A 20,490-nucleotide genomic window follows, 5' to 3' on the forward strand; every position below is an offset into this window, starting at 1 on the left:
GAGGCTGAACAGGTTCAGGTCCCTCAGTCTCTCCTCATAGGGCCTGTCCTGCTGCCCTCTCACCAAGCTGTGATTGATGGTGGTGTAAGAGTCCCAGTCATGACCAATACCTCATTGTGCTAGATGCTGCACAATCTCTGAATATTTTAGGGGGCCCAATATGTGTGGGTGATTTGCTGCTTCTGTCTGCAAGACTGAAATGCACCACAGCTAGCAGCACAGTTGGTTGCAGCATTCTTGGAACAGAGCAAGAGTGGAGGGACAGAGAATATTGTTTCTTGGGGAAATACTGTTTTGGTTTGGGGCAGTTAAGTCATCTTTCCTACTAGGGCAATGGGAGGTCCTTTCCTTTTGTTTTGAAAAGCAGTGAAGGTTACTTTGCTTCTACCTCATATATGCACACCTACTGCCCACTTTGCACACCTGGTACATCACTCACAGGCTGCAGGACTGTAGCTTGATTCTGCTCCCAAAGACATTAGTAGTAAAATGCCATGGATTTCACTGACAACAGGATCAGGCCGCTGCATCCTTTGGCTTGTGTGTAGACAAAATGAGGGGCATGTGTGCCCAACAATTTAAAAGGAGTTAAATGCTCTTGCACCACTTTAATGGTGTTGGTGTTTGCACATGTTGGCGGTGTATTGAGCAGTAATTCCAGGTGCTGTAGCAAATTTGGTGGTGTAATGAGCCTTAAATGACTTGGGGAGCAGCAAAATAAAACTCCTCTGAGAAGTTTTAGTTTGCAGCCGCGTCAGCTGTGGAGGGAAGTACCGGGCTCCGTGCAGCTCAAGGGCTCTGCAGGAAGCCCTGCAGGCAGCCTGGCAGCAGCTCAGGAAGGCAGGCTCTGCCTTTTTTTCCCTGGAGCCTGCCTGCCTACCTGAGCTGTGTGGGAGCCCAGGTGCTTCTTTCTGCAGCTGCAGTGCCCCCCAGGACCGTCCAAGCTGGGTGCCTTTGGATTTTTGTTGCCTGGGGGGACAGGGCCACCACTGCCAGAGAGGAAAGCACCAACACCCCGGGCAGCCCAAGGACTGCTCCACCCTCTGGCACCTTGCCCTCCCCTCCCCACCACTGGAGAGGCAGGTAAGTTCAGGTGTGTGCACGATACGGGGGTTTAAAGGCCTCTAAATTGAAGCCGTATTTTCAAAAACCCACCGCTTCAATTTAAGACCCCTGTTTCGCCTACACATGCCCCTTGTTATCAGAATAAGAGTAAAAGCTGAGAGATGTTCTAAGAAAAAACAGTTTTTCCAGTGAAGTTTCCTGTGAGGACTGGTACCATAAGCCGTCACTGTAAGAGCTGACTCTCTGTTCTCCTAGCTTGCTTAGGTTTCTGAAGAGTAAACAAAACTTTTAAAAACCCTCATCTAGGTTTTACTGCAGTCCTGCAGTGATACCCTTGACCACTGGTAATGACCAACAATAAGCTAATTCAAAGAAAGTTTTAAAAAAATGGAGGAGGATAGTTTTTATTACTTTTAAATGAGTGCTTGATGCATCATGTTGGTTCACCTGATTAATGTGCACAGCAAACTCAGCCACTGGAGTTGTAATGTTTCTGCAAGCTTCCCTCCAGCAAAGCTATGCCATTAATTCAGTGGCATATGTCAGCTCGGCAGAGCAAGGTCACTCTTCTCCTTCAAGGGGAACCTTTTTAGAAATAATAAAACTGACAGAAAGTTCTTTTTTGCATGCTTTATGTCACCTGAGGTTGAGTGCTGCAGTTAATATCACAGGAGCTTATAAACATTCCCATCTCAGGCAGCCTCCAACCCTTACCAGGGTTTTGGAACCTAAACTTTTTTTTCAGTAAGCTAGTGACAGCTTTATGTGGGCCAAATATACAATATGTAATCTTAAATGAGTAAAAAATGAGTAAAAAAAGAAGAGTAAATCATAGGCTTTTTGGAGGAGAAATTTTGGAAGCCACTAACATAGTGCTGATGTTGCAGTTTGCATTTTGTGGGCTGAGGCTTAGCAAGAAAAATGTAGGACTAAGGACTTTATCTCTTTGAATCCATGGGTGTTTCAACCTTTGGGCCTGAGGGGGAAAATTCATTAAAAATATTATTGGATCACCTTGTTTGTAGTTCACTACTGACTTTAAGAGTAGACTGTGAATCTTAAAAAGCACGTAATGTAAAGGAGAACACAAAGTTATTTGATATTTTTATATCATTGTATGAAACATAGATAAATGGAAACACACTATGAAAAATTATTTTCATGAAAACCTGTCTACTGGTGCATAAGTAATGTCCCATATGCAAACCATAAGCAAACAAAAGACTATGTCCACTAAAAGAACATGATATATCCAAATATGCCCAGTGTGCCAAACTTTGTCCTTTCAGTATCTCCTCAGACCTGCCACCTATAGTTTCTGAATTTTCAGAATTGTAATTGAAGGCATTTTCACAGGATTGCATTTGTGTGGGGGCAAAATTTGGTATGTTATTTATTGTTGGTTACTGTGCTATACTCTTGTACAGAAGACTTCATTTCACAACTAAGGTGAATACTTTGCTACTGCCAACCCGGCTGAGCTCCTGCATGTCCTTAATGCCTTTAGCTCACAATATTGTCCTCATTGTCCAGTTACAGAAAATACAGATCTTGTTTCATTATAATGGCACAGGCTTCACTGCTTGATAAATCAGTGCAATTAAAAGGCTTGGGTTTTTGAAAGGCTCGTTGGGAACTTGAGTACATAGAGTTGATGGGTTAGGGTTGTCTTGTTTTGGTCTTTACAAGCCTAACAGCATCCTGGTAATTTAGTACTGCCTACGGACATTTCTTGATATAGAGGATTTTATTCTGGGCTGCCTACATAACCAAGGTGCTACGGTTGCCATTCCAGGAATAATTCTAGTGAACTGAATAAATTAATCCATCCTAAGCCTCCTTAGTGGTTTTATACCAGAAGTGATTACATAAAGGATACATATACATGTTCCTTTGGGGTAATGGGTATTGCCAGCTGTGTGAGTCTAGCAATTACACATCTCTCCTCCCATTCCATTTTCTCTGTTGCAGCAACAGCATTGTAATTCAGGCTGGGTTGAAAACAACAATTCTACTTAATGAAAATGCTGATGTTTCAAAATAAGTTTTTGCTCTAATGAGGAACAAAAATAAAACCTTTAAGAATTTTTCATGAAAAAATCACAATGGAAACAGTGTCACTAACCCTAGACTAGTAAATATGCAGACACCCAAGTCTGTGTCCCTAATGCAAATCAAACCAAGCAGGGACTTAAAAGTGGGTCTCTCATAGGTCAAGTGAATTTTCTGAGCAATCTAGTAAGCTTTTAGCTATTCTGGGTTTGTAGATGTTAATTCATCCTCCATCTTCCTCTCACTCTTTCCTCTTCTCCTTGCCAGCCTGACAAATCTTTCTCAATAAAAGTGACTTTCACATGCTGCATCCTCCTCCAATATCACAGATAGGCCATGATTTACACAGTCTATGGGCTGGATAACAGTCTTGCACACAAAAAAAGGAAAAAAGTCAGTACAGAAAAAGGAGTGTGATAAAAGCATTTCTTAACAGATGACATCAATAGAGCACAGCCTTCTGCTTGTGAAGGAGAAAGACCTTAGTGGTGCCGAGCGGGTACAATTCTATGCGTGGTAATGATTAACACACACTTTGAGCAAGTATACTTGACTATATGCAGGACAGGGGTTTGGTGAATCAAGCCTGTTGAGTTGCTTCAACTGTTTCATCCACCTTGTCATCTCAGCTTCTTGTTTTGCTACTGCTAAATGAAGTTAATTTCTTCATCTCACTGCCACAGGCCAGCTGTCTGTGACAAAGCTCTATCTCTGTCTTAAACTTAATGAAAGAGGAAGAAAACATGAATAAAAGGTTGTTCCCAAGTCAGGCCATAACTTTTCGGTTGGTGGCACTCCTATAATTTTCCTGGTTCAGAAAATCGTAAGTCCTATAAAAGAAAACAACTCAGTGTTTGCATGCTTTGGGATCATCAGATTATCTAATTTTCTGGAGCATAAATCCTAGTGCACTTGGAGAGTGCTCTCTGATTCAGTACAAGTAGGTGCTCAAGAAACCCATCATTCCAAGAAGATCAAAATGAAACCAGTGAAGGGTGGGAGAACAAGGCTATCTGGTGGGTCTTGTGAAGATGAGCCTGATTTAGGCATGAAGTGGGACACTGAGAATGGCCTCCATAAAGGAGACTTAATTCAGTAGAGTACCAGGAGGCCTCCACATTTTTCTTTTAGCTTTAAGTGGGGGCTTCCTCGTCTGCCCCTGGAGACTTGATGTTTGATATGATATACCATTAGCTGTAGAGATTCACTATGATGGGAAGAAAGCAGTCTCTTAATTAATACCTGGACTTCTCAGGAGTAGAACTCAGTCATAGAGAGGGAACTGAATACTTTTTCCCCCACTTAAAAGCTTCAAATTTGAAGGTTAAATGAAGACCAGGGATATTCCTTATAATATTCAGATCAGTTCACCCACCCCTTCCAACCACCTTCATTTTTCCCTTCATCCATGGAACAACCCAATGAGAGACAGAGAGATAACAAAAGCTAAATAGATGTCAGTATGGTGTGTATTATGTGTAATAATAGAAGCAGCTGAAGCAGCAGCACTAGTGACAGTAGATGCTTTAAATCTCCAGCATTTTTTCTAGGCTTTAAACTTCAGAGATCAATCTGAGGAAGAGGAAGCGTAATATGCTTCTAAATAAAACTACATAAGGATGTAGAAAGCCAAAGAGTGAAAAAGGGGGAAATATACCTACTTGCTCATTTAAAAGATGATTTGGCATCTGGTTATAAACCTCCCACCCCTTATAGCACTAACTTCCCACCCCCCAACACACTTACTTCAGTATCTGATGTGCAAAGATTTTTTCATATTCACACTATGGTTGTTTAAAGATGTTTTGCTGTGTTGCCAAGAGAACTATGAACTGCCAAAATCTTGCTGAAAACAAGAACTTCACAACTTTGAAGAAAACAGTGGTACTACCCTTAGCAACTAAAATGGCCTCACTTTCCCTTCCTCCTCCTCCTCCTCTTTCCAGGTTTCAGAAAACTAAAATCAAGAGATGTGACAAAAGGGTGATAAAAATTGTACTGCTTGCAATAGCAGCTGTGATTCCAGTTCAAATTATCTGTCACTCATTTTTAACTGCGCAGTTTTCATTTCACCTGAGTTAATTACATTGAATGATTAGCACTATTTATTGATGTGGAGGCTCAGTGCTCTCTCTTTCTCTCTAAGTCTGCGGGGATTCATACTCCAAAATAACTCTCTTAACTGGCAAACTTCTAGCTAGCAAATGCAGACAACAACATCTCATATGTAACAAGCTTTGTTCCGTTGCACATGACTTGATCCAGTGAAGAGAGAAAATGGTACGGCATAATCAAGAAAGGTTTTAAGCAGATCATGATGTCAAGTCAGTATGTGCAATACGGGATGGTATCTTTGAAAAGTACTTTCCCTAACTTTCCTAAAATTGACGCGAGCAGTTACTTCAGACCTGATAACTGGACTAGGAATATTCTAAAGTATATTACTGGAAGAGAACTGTCACATACAAAGAACTGTAGCCCACATCCTCCTGTCTGCCCATGTCAACATAAACTTTTTCAAGAAACCACAGTATCAGAGACTTGCTTCATGTCTGGTTCTGGGTATTTTCAGGTCACCTAAAAACACAGCACCAGAAGAAAGCTAAGCAAAAAAGAAGACAAAGCAAAATAGAAATTGGGCCAGATTTGAGTTGGTGTCAGTCTGTTGACTTCAGTGGAGTTATGCTGACGTACATCATCTGAGCCTCTGTCCTCCTGGGTTTACAAGAATTTGTGCATGCTTATGTAGAGGTCTAGCAGAGACCATAGTTTTCAAATGTAACCTTTTAGAAGAGCGTATAGAAAGTAGTGTGAACACCCAGCATCCTGTGTGCTTTGTTGAGTATCCTGATGGAGGAACTGGATGCTCATAGGCATGCTATTCATCCTATTGGAAGTCCCTCGACATGCTATTCCCTCATGATCCCCTAGTGAGAGAACAGGACTCCAGGGGCTTCAGAAGTCCATTATGCTCTGGGACAAACACAAGAAGAAGCAACTTTCTAAATCTGCTTCTGTTGAAAACAGAAAAAAAAAAGTAGAAACAAGGTTATATTATAAATATATGGAAAAATGAGAGACAAGAGAAGTATTTGACTGTAGCGCTATCCACATACACAAAAGAAAAATCACTCAAGGTCAGCTGTAACCTTGTTCTAGATTTTCATACAGCCTGAGGGAGGCAGGAAACACCTATCAGAAATGTCACCTGCAATCCCTTTTAGAAACATGCACATGTACATATATATGATTATTTCTAGTATACTTTTATGTGAACCCCTTTGGATAAAGCCCACAGGTGTCCTTACTATAAGCTAAATTCTTAAAACTACTACCAGGATGTTATCAGCTGTTTCTGGTTATTTTATAGAGATCAAATGTATTTTGACAAACAGTCTTTCTGCAAAAGGCAATGCAGTAAAGACCTTTAATGATAGAACTATGTGCCATCTTTGCCTGTGAGCATAAATTTGTACAGCAAGCAGTACAGTGAAAACAGCTTATCATCAACTCATCACCTCTCATCATTGTTAAAATGATATGCAAATATAAGTGAATACCACTTCAGTCATGGTTGTGAAAATCAGTATCTCTGACATTAACAATGGCTCATTTATTACACACTTGGAATTTCAGACAAAATATATTAAAATCTTGCTATTTTCAAGACTCTACCAGCTATACCTTTGAAAAAATAATAAAACCATTAAAAATCTAAGATTCTAGCATTCAAGGATAAACCCTACTTGAATATTCATTAACACTGAACAATCTCTGCACTGCAGAACTTGGCCTACAGAAGTTCTAATAGCAATATGAATTATTCTGGGTGCTTAGGTTTATTGTACCTTTATTGTCATTTTCTGTTCCTTAATATAAATATTTTCCATTATAGAATGCTGCTCAAACCACCATATGAGAAAAAAGCAGTACTAAGAAACTTACATAGCATCTACCCACACTAAAGATATCTCCTTCTAAAACCTTCTTCTAAGTGATTAGCTCAGATGACAAGTCCCATTAAAGTGAATGGGAATTTATTCTGGTATTTGCAGAATTGGGGCCTGGTTGATGAAAATCCACAAATGGTGACATCTTACATTCACTGAATCTATAGCAAAACTCCCTTTTATTTCAGCTGGGCCAGGATTTCACTGAAAATCAATAAAACTTTTGGAGTGAAACAGCACAGAGTACATTAGTTTTACGGTAAAGCATTTTACCCATATCAGATCTGTCAAGCTATTCCATGTGTAATCTCAAACTCTGAGAATAAATACTAGTTTAGCCTGAAGACAAGCTAATAGGGACTTTGAATATTTTTTCAGCTAAGCAAATAGGAAATATATCCCCACTCTGATTCTGTACTTATCTTGCACAGGCTGAGGTTCAAGTACCATGTTTGTGAAATGTATTTTAAAACATAATAAGAGAACAAAGATGAAGGGAGTTCAGATGTTGCACAGAATAAATAAAAAGATGATCCTTACTTCAACCAAATCCAGAGGAAAGACTTGCTCCAGGTTGAGCAATAAGCAAGAATACCTCAGTTTTCTACCTACCTACATGGATTTCAGAGACATCCTGCTTTGTGCACTTCACAAGGTCTAACAGTGCAGTATGCAGATTATTCACACCTCAAAATTGTCATTTACACTTGGATAATGTGAGTGTAAAGTAGATGTAAAATACCAAGATGGGCAGATGAAACAGTTAAACCACTTTACAGCCACCTGGAGCTGTAAATTATTGCAAAGGTAAATTATTGTGATTTAGCTTCATGCATGGTGGGCTAGAAATAGACAGATAAAATCAACTTATGCCAGATCAGCTAAGGCATACTCCCAAGCATCCCCACTCCTTTGAAATTGTGTTCTTATTTTTCTGCCTATGTTCCAGAAGTATCAACTTTTTATGCTCGTATTACCCAAGCTTACATGGCTGCACAAGGTGAATGGCAGTGGAAAATCAAATCCTGTAAAATTTAATCAGAAACACATTCCACCTTTCTTGTGCTCCTTTTTGTCCATTGGACAAGCCTAATAAACACCATTGAAAATAGACATTTGATCACTTACTAGTGATCAAACCCTCTTTCTAACCCTTCACTTCATAAGGTTTGATGGTGGGGATGATGGTCAAATCAGAATCCAAATATAAAATGATAGAAAAATCACCTCCCAGGAGGCTCAGCTTCTGCCTCTTAAGATTATCTTAGAGTTTGAAGGGAGTGATAGAAATTCCACTGAAGCCAACAGAAAAACCAGGAAAACTTGGCTCAAGCTCTATACCAAAGGTCAGTAATTTATGGCCCGTAGGCTGAATTAGATTTGTGGAGCCATTGGATCCGGTCCACAGAGCTGAATGGATTTGGTAGTGGGGGGACTTCAGAAGCATTCAGTAGCAGGGGCTTTGCCTGTGCTGCACTATGGCTAGATGATGGAGAAAAGCTGCAGCAGTGGCTAGGTGCCTGGGGCAGTCTGCCTCAAATCCCAGCCACTTACTGAGGCAAAGGGATAGATGAGGGAAAAACCCTGAAGATGTATATGTAATAAAAACACCCAGTCCCCAGTTCAGTACTCACTGTCCTATGAATAACCTCTGAATTTGTAGCTGTCTCTGCAGCTAGCCCATGTAGTTTACTCTTCAAGAGATCAGTATGACTACCCACCACAGAGCTGTCAAACTGTAGTCTGGACTGCCCTACATAATACTGCACTTCAGGACAGAAACACAAAAAAAAGGAGTGTGGAAGACAAGTGAGAAGGAGATGTATCTTGATAGATGCATTTGTAAGTATGGAAGGTATTCAAATACCATGCTGATAGGACAGCATATAAAAATCTAATTATAAAAAAAATCATATAAGGTAATTATTCAACTCCATAATTTTAGGATTGATTCTACAATTTTAAAAATATTTCCATTGCTTCTAAAAAATATGAAGTCTGGGTCATGCCTTCAGCAGGCACAAAATGACACAGTTCCATAGAAGAATATTACCAGCTAGTCTACTGCCTCGTTTAACCCAAAGAGGAAGAACATTGTCAAAATACAGAAGACAGAGAATATGGAACATAGAAATCAGGATACAGAAGAAAGAGAAATTTCCACGGGGGTGGGGGTGGGGTAGATTTCAAGATGAGATTGAGTATGGGCAGCCTTGCCTCAAAAAATGAAGGCTTATGTTACATCTAATATGAACATAATTTATTTATATAAAATGAGTATGCAATCTGTATATATAGAATGAAGTGTGTCAGTATGTCTGTATGTATGTCTGTATGTTCTCTTATAACTCAAGAATGGCTAGTCCTGTCTACTCTTAACCTTCCAAAAATCACTGAATACCACCCAAAGAAAATTATAGGTGGGGTGACCCATTCTGGGGCTTCCAGTGACTATTTTAGGGAACAACACTTTTCACACGGACAGTTATATGTGGCTTGCTCCAGAGATGGTAGCTGAAGAGGGCTGAGTACACTGGCACCAACAGGAGACCCCATGAACATTGTTTATAAAAAAGTTCTTCAATAAAGATCATTCATTTGGATGTCATTTGAAATGTTGCTCCACGTTAAATATTACATGTTAAATATGTTGTACTGTGTTCTTTAAAAATAAAGAATATTTTTTTACCTAAATATGTTGTACTAAGTTCTTTGAAAATAAACAAATACTACAATTACTAAAATAATGACCTAGGTAAAGAACAGGTCCTTCTGCTAGTATGCACCATACGTATAATGTACATATCCAAACGTGTCCATACATAGTGACTGGCATTTAACATTCCTATACTATCACAGGAATCATCCAAAGATAATATAGGGAATAGCTACTATAATCCTAATTAGTATGGAATAGTAAATATTAAAATTCTAGGTGACCACCACAGATCGAAAGCTGTTCAAGGTAGCAGCTGTCTATTGTTCTGTTTCTGTAGAATGACTAGTACAATGACGCCCATTCTTTATGGGCCCTTCATCACTACCACAATAAACATGTTTACTAATCCACATGTATTCTGTTGTATTGTATTGGGAATAAGGAACTAGAATCTGAAGGGACTTATTCCTGCATGGAACATATCCAATTACCCCTAGTAGTTGAGCACAGGGTCAGCTGACTGTCTGAAGAAAGGTTTGAATCCTACCTCATGCGATTTGCTTTCTCCCTATCAAAGCATGTAAAAGTGTTAGACATTCTTAGTAGGCATCAAATACATGCCACATTTACATTTGTATGAGAAGATATTAAGAAGAAATAAGACCAGAAAAAGAAATCAAGATGGAAATTTGGTGAAGAAACGGATAAAAGTCAGTCTAAAAATTATGATGAAAGTGGTTACTGCATATGGTGTATAGATTTTTGACTGACTAAAGCTTGGTAGCTAGGGAATTGTCTGGAAAAGTTGCTTGTGAAATTATGTAAATTTTTACATAAGTTTTAGATCTGCGTCTAACATGTTTCCCAACCATCTATTGAGTAAATGAACTAGCTTTCTTGCTTAGAGGGAACAAATTACAAAAGTCTTTGTGACAACCTATAGTTTAGATTTAATTGGTAGTAGTTAGGATTTCTTTTGTTTTTTGATTTTTCCTTCTTCACACTTAATCTTACAGCATTCCCCAAAACTTTCCCTACTAGAGAAATTCATATAGTAGGGCCTCCTTCTTCACTAAATTGCATCTTGTATAATCCTTGACAACTGTACGACAATGGGTGTGAAGCAGGTAAAATGTTCCAAAACAGGCTGCCAGTGTGATGGACTGATATGCCTGGAACAAATTAGCCCTTTTCAGGAAAAGGTTCTAAAAATACATACTGTAATAGAACAAGGTGTGCATGTTAACAATACCATTACTCTATGTAGACTGATGAGCTGGTACAAAGTTATTAATTCAAAGTTCAATTGATTGGAAGAATAAAATAAAGATTTCCTCCTTACCATAAGCTTGCAACTTCTAGTGGCTAGTATGATTCTGTTTTGGGAGTGTTTTACCCTCACTTTCACTGAGTCATAAAGTGCAGGGCAAAATTTAACTAATTTAATATTATTTGCTTAGAGACATGTAACAGCCACGATGTCAGAATTTAATGCCACTGTGTGTATTGATGAATGTTTCTTGCAAATTTTGCCTTGAAATCTTGAAGTCAATGGGGAAATTTGTGTAGAAAGGGAGCATTCCACATGAGGAAAGGTGGAAGTCTGGCCTTTATTGAATGTATCATAGAGGAAAAAACGAAAATAATCCACAAATAAAAAGAAAACTATTTTCTTATGCTCATTCCTTACTTTAACTACAGTATTTCATTTACTTTAAATTAGCTAGTCATTATCATAACTCACTGTCTACAAAAGGCAGCATGATAATTTAACAGTATCAAGTATATGCAATAGAAACAAAATGAAACATTAGCAGAAAAAAAGCCACCAGCAAAACCTATTCTGGAATTCATTGAAATCCATGGGAAAACCTTCCACTAACTGCACTTTGAAATTGGGGATGTCATAAACAAAAGCCAACACTGATGGAAACAAAAAATGCTTCTGATAAACAAATGCCTTCAATAATTGCACTGCCCCTACAACTTAACCACAAAACTGAAAGCAGTAATGGGCTGGAGGCAGCCCTCTGGACCTCTAGTGAAAAGTCTAGAACCAATGCATTACAACTAAAGATGGATATGTAGGACTCTCTCTCATCTCTGCCAGTACTAAGGGTTCCAATACAGTACTGCTGGAGGTCATTATGTACCCAGTGGCAGGCATGGCAGATATATTTACATGGTGGGACACTGTCTTCCCAGTGCCTTTACTCTCCCTCCTCTAATTTCAGATTATAGCACTATGTGGCTACTACCACTTTACTCATCATATTTCTTTCAGAATAAAAGTATAAGCATTTCCACCAAAATGCAACCTCCAACCTTATGAAAACATTATTTTGTTTAAGTGGACAAAAATAGCCCTTCAATGTTCTTATCGCAAATGATTGTTATATTCTTGGCTTATCCCAGGCTAAAAGTAGCGGTGACTTTTGTGAGAGTTATTGTTCAAATGCTAACAACATAGCAGGAAGCAAACATTAGCAGCAGGGCTCTTTTAAACAGAGATTTCCAAAGTTGTTACCTTTCAAATGGGAATGGCAATTTCATAACTAGGATTCCCTAACTGGATCACTAAATTGAATGTTGGTTGAGCATAAGGCTGTCTTACAGCACTAGTTATCAGATTTTCCAATTACATATTTTCACAGATGCTACAAAACCTTCAAACCTTTACCACTGTCCTGTGACTAATGCAGAATCCTTAAAACACTTGTTTTGCAAACCGTGAATTATTTCTTTTATGAGTAATGATTGTTATATAACGGTTTTCTTACCTTTGGCTTTTGACTTTTCTCCTTTTCCGACACATTGGAAGGCTTTCTCTTCAACATTTTAAATTCAGATTTATCCAGATTATGTGCAGCTGACTTGAACCAAACAAAATGTAACAATGCAAGCTATAAAGGTTGCACATGAGATAACTGGTACTTCCTTATTCTGGTCAGGATATGACTTCATTCAGTTCTTGTAGACTGGGTTGAAATGTTACTTTGGAGAGGGAGGGGTGATGTGGCAGGGGAGAGTGAGCATGCATAAGGCAGCATCAGGTGTAGGAATGCCTACAGAGCTAGGAGTCAGGGACTTTTGAGTTCTGTTCTGCTTTCTGTCCAAGACAGACATTTGTAATTCTTTGCACAACACAAAAGGACACTAATTCCATGCTTCTCTCAGACTTTCAACTGCAATGTATTCATGTACATAGACAATACAGAAACAACTCCACTGTTGCTTTTTGCTTACAGTGGCATTATTTCCAAGCAGAACTGCATAGTAACAGTGTGTGGCTTAGCTGTTTTGACTTCTCCTTCTTTCCTGCTTATGCACATGTCTCTGTCTTGGAAAGTTCTCTACTTTGAAAGCTGCAGAAAAGGGAAAGGGAGCTGCTCCTAGGGAGAAAAATATTCCACAGCCACCCTTGCCTTTTGCATCGTGGAACGCTTTAACCTTTCTCTACAGGATCTAGACTTGCTAAGACAGCACTTTCAAGTCCTTAGTTTTGTTTCCCAAAAGCACCATCATCGATTCTGTGAAATAGAAAGCAGTGGACTAAGCAAAACAGACAAATACTAAAAAAATTCAAGAGAGAGCAATGTGGGGATACAGAGAGAAGTTTTAAGTCCTTTACATTTCCTTTAAACACAGCCAAAAGGTGGAAAGAAGAGATGAGCTATTAGGCATCCAAACCAGCACATTTCATTTTAAACTTCTGTGTTTTTACTTTGTTTAACATAATCTCCCCAGAACTATCTCATGGCCCAGAAACCCAGAGGCTCAAGTACAAGGAGAGATGATTGCACTCTGACTCATTGCCCAATAAATTATGAAGACAGGAAACTATGCATAATTCTGCTGGCTTCTGGATGAAAGATGGAAGAGTAACCAGCAGTTTGAGCAAAACTCTTTTGGACCTCAGGTTCAGTAGGATCCAATGTGAACTTTATTGCTACACATGAATAAAGTGAATTGCTGAGTTGTTCAAAAAGGCGACACATATTGATATAACAAGATATCAAATATCTAGTCAATTTTGAAGTTTTCTTGGTCAAATGAAGATTCACAAAATCTTATGAGTCCATATGCAATGTGCAGAACTTAGCAACTTTACATTGCTTAATTTCTGCAGGTCATTGCTTTAATACTATTTGAGCCAACCTTTTTGAGAAAGTTAAAAAGCAACAAACCATATAAATTGAAGCGGAGGAGAAAGTTTGTTCAAATTCAGTGGGTGTGTCTATACATTCAATTACAGTGTATGAATTAACTGGTGCTTTTTGCCTTGGAGTTTGTTGCTTCCAGGCATGCCGTTTGAACATGTGCCTGGAAGCAATTAACTCTGGAGCAATAAACTCTGCAGTTTATTCATGCACAGCATGTGGAGCTGGGGTAGAGAAGCCCCAACTGGCAAAGGGCTCCAGGGGTCAGCCTGTTAGCCCAGAGCTGCTCTCCCTGGCTCAGCATGTGGTTGAGGGGCTAGGTGGGACACAAGTGAGTTTCAGGCAGCGCTAGCCAGCAGGTAGCCCCTGCACTGAAGCACCTGCAAGCCCTAGCCAGCTTGGCAGCATCTATACGTGCGCTGATGTGGAGTTTTTTACTCTGCAGAGTAAATTAGTTTACTCCAGTCTAATAGTGGTGCACATGTAGACACTGAAACATTTACTGTGTAGAGAATTAGTCTATTGTGCAGTAAGAGTGCTTATACACGTGATCCAGGGGTGGTGGTGTTGCTTTAATTAGAACAGCTATGAGAGCCACTCTAATTAAAGTGCCCAGAGCATCTTGTATATCAGCATCCCCACACTGAAAAATGGCAGTGGGAGCTTTTTGACTACAGCTTGTTCAATAAGCTTTAGTTAAAGCGCCCCCACTGCCATTTTTCAGTGAGGGAACACTGATAGACGGGACTCTGGAGTCTGCTGGAGCACGGTACTTACCATACTCCAGGAAACTCAATTCACTGAGTCTATTCTGATGTGCTATAATTACAGCGCGTCAGAGCAGCCTCGCTGCTTGTGTATAGGCACCCTAAACATCTCATGTAGACAAGCCCAATGAGTGCTGCAGGGCACTAATGTGCCTGCTCCTATAAGAGCAGAAACTGCCTGGGGAGAGGGTCCTAAGAGCCACACAGAAGCCCACAGGTGCAGATTACTGTGGCAACAGGCCAATGAGTAAATTAACCTGCACCTGCACCCAGTCAGCTGACCGGGAGAGGCAGGGGCCTGGGCAAATATAAACCCCAGGGCTGGGAGTAGAAGGGGAGTTCTCTGTTAGCAGCTGAGGGGAAAGGAGCTCTTGAAGAAGAAGCTTACAGAGAGGCTTGCCTGCATGTTCTTCCCCGGGTAGGAATAAGGGGTTCCAGGAGCTCACCCGATACTCTGGCTCATAAGGCACTTAGTGCTGGGGGAAGCTTGAGGGTTTAAAGGGACAGAGCACACTTGGATCCGCTTATATTACGTTAGAGCCCAAGGGCTTAGATTTTAGTTGCTGTTTGACCGGAGGATCGGGCTGAGGCTATTGAGGAAGGAGGAGGCCTCATTGGGGGTGTCCATGACAGTGCAGAGAGCCCAGTGCCAGAGAAGGGTGCAGAGACAGGGCTGCAGAGAACCCAGTAAGGAAAAGGGACTGAGTTATAACAAGGCCCAGGAGAGATGGCATCAATACCTTCTGCGAGTCCTCGGACGTGGTAAAGGGGTGGCTTGGAGCCACGCATCTAGCCCATAAGGCTGAGGGTGTCCCATGAGCCATCCATTTTGAAGCAGGATGCCAAGGGGCCTAAGAACCTACAAGGTTCAGTAGGATTCAGCAAGACCATGTCCAGACAATAAGATCAAGGGCAGCCTCACTATATTAAAAGTACTAGCCTCCCTATATTAAAAATGGCAGGTGAGAAAGAGGGTGCCTGTTGGACAACATTGGCACAGTCAAGGAGCGCTAGGGGTATTGCAGCCATCCCTGGGGACCCCATCCCATGACAGTACATGGCTTTCATTTTACAGACTGTTTGTGCAACGTACTAATGAAAGTACTTTTAACTTTTTTTGTGGTTGCATGAATGAAAAGATAAATTAGATACGAGTGAATACTTTAGTTACTGAAATGTCCTCATTCCTCCTATGTAACATTTAAGAAAAGAAACTCTGATACAACTTGTCAGATGAGTTCCCACTTCACTTAGTTATTTTATTTATGTTGATTTGAGGAGGTAATGTCAATTTCTAAGGGGTAGTATACATTTAGTGATTGGCAATGAAAGATTATATAGTAATGATGAAACTAGAAGGCGGTATTAGGAGTTCCTTTCCAGATATTTGAAAAGTATTTAAAAGATATAGAATTTCTGTAAGGACAGTGCATTAACGTTCTTGTGTGTTAGCAGGACTCCAGTTAAATGCATGTTCAGATGTATCTCTTTAAAAAAGACTTGCATGACAGATTTTAACAGGAGTTGCTCCCACTTAATCAGACCTGAACTTGTCCTTTATCCTTCTGCTTTTGTCAAAAATAAAGGGCTCTGAAGGGTAAATCCTTGTGTATCTGATAATAACATCTGAACATTTAGATAGCAGAACCAAAAAATGAAGACAATAAACTATATAAGTATTGACTACACCCCAGGAGTATAGGAATTATATATTTAGATACAGAACAGTGAATATTCTGTAACAATTAACCTGAGTATTTATCTATAAAAGTGTTTTATACTGCATTTCTCTTTAATCTTTTAAAAGGTATGCAAACTTTAGGATTAAATCAGACTGGACTGATCATTAAACTGTGATTTCCTGTCTTTGCCCACTGTTAAAATCATCATGATTAATAAAATGGGCACTCATCTGAAGAGTAATATATGAGCTTCCTTTCCCTAGAATATTTATTGTTAAACAGGAAGAAAGAGGCCATTTCAAGAGATATAGTACCCACCCATATCTATTTCCTTTCTTCATCTACACATCGGAAAAATTATAGCAGCTTGAAGGCTGACCTGATTATGTTCTTGTCCTTGGAAGGTTGACCCACACACTAGTAGTTGAAAATACCAAAGGGAAAAATATTAAACAAAGATAACATTAAACATACTTAATTTAGTGAACCAATAATTTTAAAAGAGGCTTCATCTGAAATTAGAAATAAAGGGAGTAAAATAGTCCTTTTTTAATTTAATAGCCCTCCTTTTTAATTTCAATTGGCATATAAGTTAAGGATGAATACCCAAAAGCCCCAGTGCACTTACACTCAATTGCCTGTTTTGGAGCTGAACACTGGCACTTGCATCGCTCTCTTTCCTTTCGATTGTGTAATTGCCAACAGGGCTTGATTCAAAACCAAGCGAAGTCATTTGAAGGTTTGCACATGCTTTTACTGATGTTTTGATCAGACCCTCATTCCTGAAATACTAAGGCAGCACAACCCTCATCTCAGAAACTTCTTGAAGGAAAATGATGTGGCCCATGGAAATTACTAAGGAAAACCCCACCCAAATAGCTCTCTCTTTGATTTATAAGGGGTAACATGCAACAAAGTTACTAGCGTTCATATTATATTTATTTTATAAAAGGGACTAGATTGAGACCCTAGAAACTGAAGCCTTCTTTTTGTCTATCCAATGCTTAGATCATGGGCAGAAATACCATAAGATTCCTCTAGCTACTCCATCACTATACCTTGACACTAAACTGGAGAGACCATTTCCAGGAGTGAAAAGAAGATGCATTCATTCTCTTGGCACTTGGTTTCTTCATTAAGTCTAGCAACTAAGGTGTTATTTACAGCAAGGGGGTTTGTAATAAGGTCATCTGATAATGAGAAACTGAACTTGGACCGCCAACTCTTTTTCCACAGATTATCAGATGTGAACAAGTAATTTTTAACTACTATTCTGGGCTGTGGTTTTGCCAGTGACTCAGGAGTGCTTACCAACTATATTCCTTTCTTATGCAGTTTCGCTATGTTTCATTTTTTCTTAAATAAAATGAGGATCATTTCTGTAGACAAGAAGGAATCTCTCTGTTAGCCTCTGCTTTTATGGTCATGTGTCTTCCTCGGACATCCTGACTTGCCTGGGTATCCATAATTGCAGTCCCTTGCAGTCGAGGATGATTGTCTTTCACGATTGCCTTATACCATGGGTATTACAGGTATCTTAGAACAGTAAATGGAACTGAGTGAATAACTTGCAGTGAATAAGTTACTCAACACATTTAGTCTTTATTACCTTAAGGAATGTTAAAGAGTGGATCTCTATTTCTTCAAATGTATTAATTATGTGCCACATCATAGTTGGAAACTTCTATTTCCTGGCATAAAAAAGCCAGCCACAGTGGCAGTCATTGATCTTGGGCAGCCTAGATACTGTTCACTTGATGTACCTGCTGGGACTAAGAATCCTCAATAGATAGGAAGAAAAGATGTGAGGTGGAAGTAAGATCTTGCCTAGACCCACAATCGCCCACAGAACGTGTCAGATGCATACAGCCACAAGCTGCACTCTTCCAGCTTCACTGGTTTTGAGTGAACACTGGCAATGCGTTTTCATATTTTTAAGTCCTCAAAGCTCCTAAAAATTCCAGTCACATTGCAAACAATTTTCCGTGAACGTTTGCTGCTTTAGTATGGAAAATCTGGGCTATAATGATTAGGTGTATTTGGCCACATCTGTCAGGGGTAGTTTTTCTGTTTACCAATTTGATGATTCTAACTTAAAACCAGGAGGAACAATATTTGAAAATTTTGACTTTTGCAATGCAGTGTGGCAACTGCAAAATCAAATCGCTGTAACAGTAAGCAACGAAAGACATTCAGTTATGATGAGCACAGAGCTATATTATGTTGCTGTTCCCTTATGCAGACTCCTGTGAACAGATTTCTAAAGTGGATGAAAAGGTCAGAAAGGCCCATCCTTTCTCATCTTTTTCAAATTCTTTGCTCTTCAGATTTTCACCACTAAGACTGACTAGCATATAATTGGTGCGACACAAGGCCTGTGCTGGATCTCAATAGAAATACCCATTGCAAACAGTAGTATGAGGAAAATAACTCAAATACCACTCTGCAAAGTCAGAATGTTGGCTTGTTATGTTCCCAAACTCTAGTACCCTAAGTGGATGTGACCTGTCAAGATCACATCTCAAACTTGGATCCTATGTAATGGCCCCTTGCATTAGTATTAGATGGCCACATGGAACATTTTATGTTGTATAAGATTAGAACAAGTACCGATACAATATTCTATAGAACATTATTTTTAACACAAAGATTCAAAGGAAGAATAGCTGAAAACTATCAAGAAACAAGCTTTCTTATTCTTTATAAATGCATGGACCACAATCATTAACTCTTTCTTTAAGTCTATGCATTCATGCTGGAAAACCCAAAGTCAATGGGTTTTCCAATAGTAGAGTTACTGACTGATCCAAATTTCTATGTAATAATTTCCGAAGGATGAATGTATGTCACTGGTGGTTTTCCTGTATAATTATTGTAATCAGAACATTGCTTACTGTGTGTGGTATATAACATAAATGAGTCTGCTAGAAGATGCTGGTGTAGTATTAGGCTTAGTTATTGTGGTGGCAGAACTTCCACAGACAGATGCATTTAAAAAAGCTAGCATGCAAACCGTTCATGACTAGGACATCTCATCTGAATATATTAACGAGTAAAGGGATTGTGAGGAGCTAGGGCAGTTTTTCATTCAGGTAATTTGCAGGATTATACACAAGTTGTTTTGAATATATTAATTATAACTTGTCTTTAGTAGTAAAGAATTGCTGCTGCACTGCACATCTATTTAGGAAACCCCAAAAGCAAATATGATATAGCTTTTTTATTTTTTTAACAGAAAATCTAATAATATCTTTTACAGTTGTTCTGTGTTAATCTAATGCACGTGGCATGCTTCATCCTGCATTTTGAGAAACAGTTTAAGACGAGCAAAAGTATGCAAAACTGTGAAAGGGGATTTTTCAAGGTATGTGCGTGATGCAGTTGGTCTGGCTATCTCTGATTAGAATCAAGATCAGCAGAAGTAAATTCTGATTAAATCTAATGCACAGCATGTTGTCAGGAAACTCTTTGTAGTTAAAGCCAATAAACATCTGCTGAATTTTTTTTCACTGTCAGGATGTCAAGTTGTTGGGCTATCATAGCATTAGAGTGACTATTTACACAGCAACCTGAAAAGTAATAATGGACAGTTCTTTTGGTATTCACTTGCAGAACTTTAACTTCATGTTGTTTATATGAGGAAAGTAGCCTTCCTTCCACCCTGTACAGTGTCAGGTTGTGGGGAATCAAAACATGGACAGTGGCATTGTTAAGACTTACATTCCAAACAATCATATAGGTGTCCAAAAGAAACACACATATTGTCCAACATCAATGCTAGGTGTTTCAATCCTGGGAACATCTATACACGTCTGTATGGCACCTTTGGTGCTGTGCCGTCATTTAGTCCTTCCATAAGGAAAGACTAAATGATGGCGCAGTAACAGCCTGCACTGCACTGTACATACCACGCACAATTATTTTTAGTGGCTACATCACCATAGCAATGCATTATAATGAGGGAGTGCATTGCTACAGTGATGTAGCTGTGACACCTTGCTTTGTGACTGCTGACACTACATTGCTGTAGTGCATTGCTACAGAGATGTAGTGTCATATGTAGTTGTACCCACTATTTCATATTTTTTTCTTGCAAAAGAGGCTCTGTAACCCTGTATGGAAACAGTGTTGTCATATCATAGGTATAATAGTCAA

The 20,490-nt window shown here is 39.3% G+C and overlaps 1 protein-coding gene across 2 annotated transcripts in view; it reads right to left on the reverse strand.

Annotated features, from left to right (window-relative positions):
• The window catches only part of LOC109305705 (SAM domain-containing protein SAMSN-1-like), a 142,456-nt gene that overhangs the window by 35,121 nt on the left and 86,845 nt on the right, over positions 1-20,490 (reverse strand). The window contains exon 1 of one of the 2 annotated variants that reach the window (XM_019528754.1): positions 12,507-12,663. The exons of the other annotated variant lie outside the window; for it this stretch is intronic. Within the exon in view, the coding sequence (XP_019384299.1) occupies positions 12,507-12,563 (57 nt within the window). The 5' untranslated portion in view covers positions 12,564-12,663. Of the gene's footprint in view, positions 1-12,506; positions 12,664-20,490 lie in introns of those variants that run through there. 2 annotated transcript variants of the gene reach the window in all.

The sequence above is a fragment of the Crocodylus porosus genome, unplaced genomic scaffold (genome assembly GCF_001723895.1).
Source record: "Crocodylus porosus isolate Cpor-Errol unplaced genomic scaffold, CroPor_comp1, whole genome shotgun sequence".
NCBI classification, from domain to species: domain Eukaryota; kingdom Metazoa; phylum Chordata; order Crocodylia; family Crocodylidae; genus Crocodylus; species Crocodylus porosus.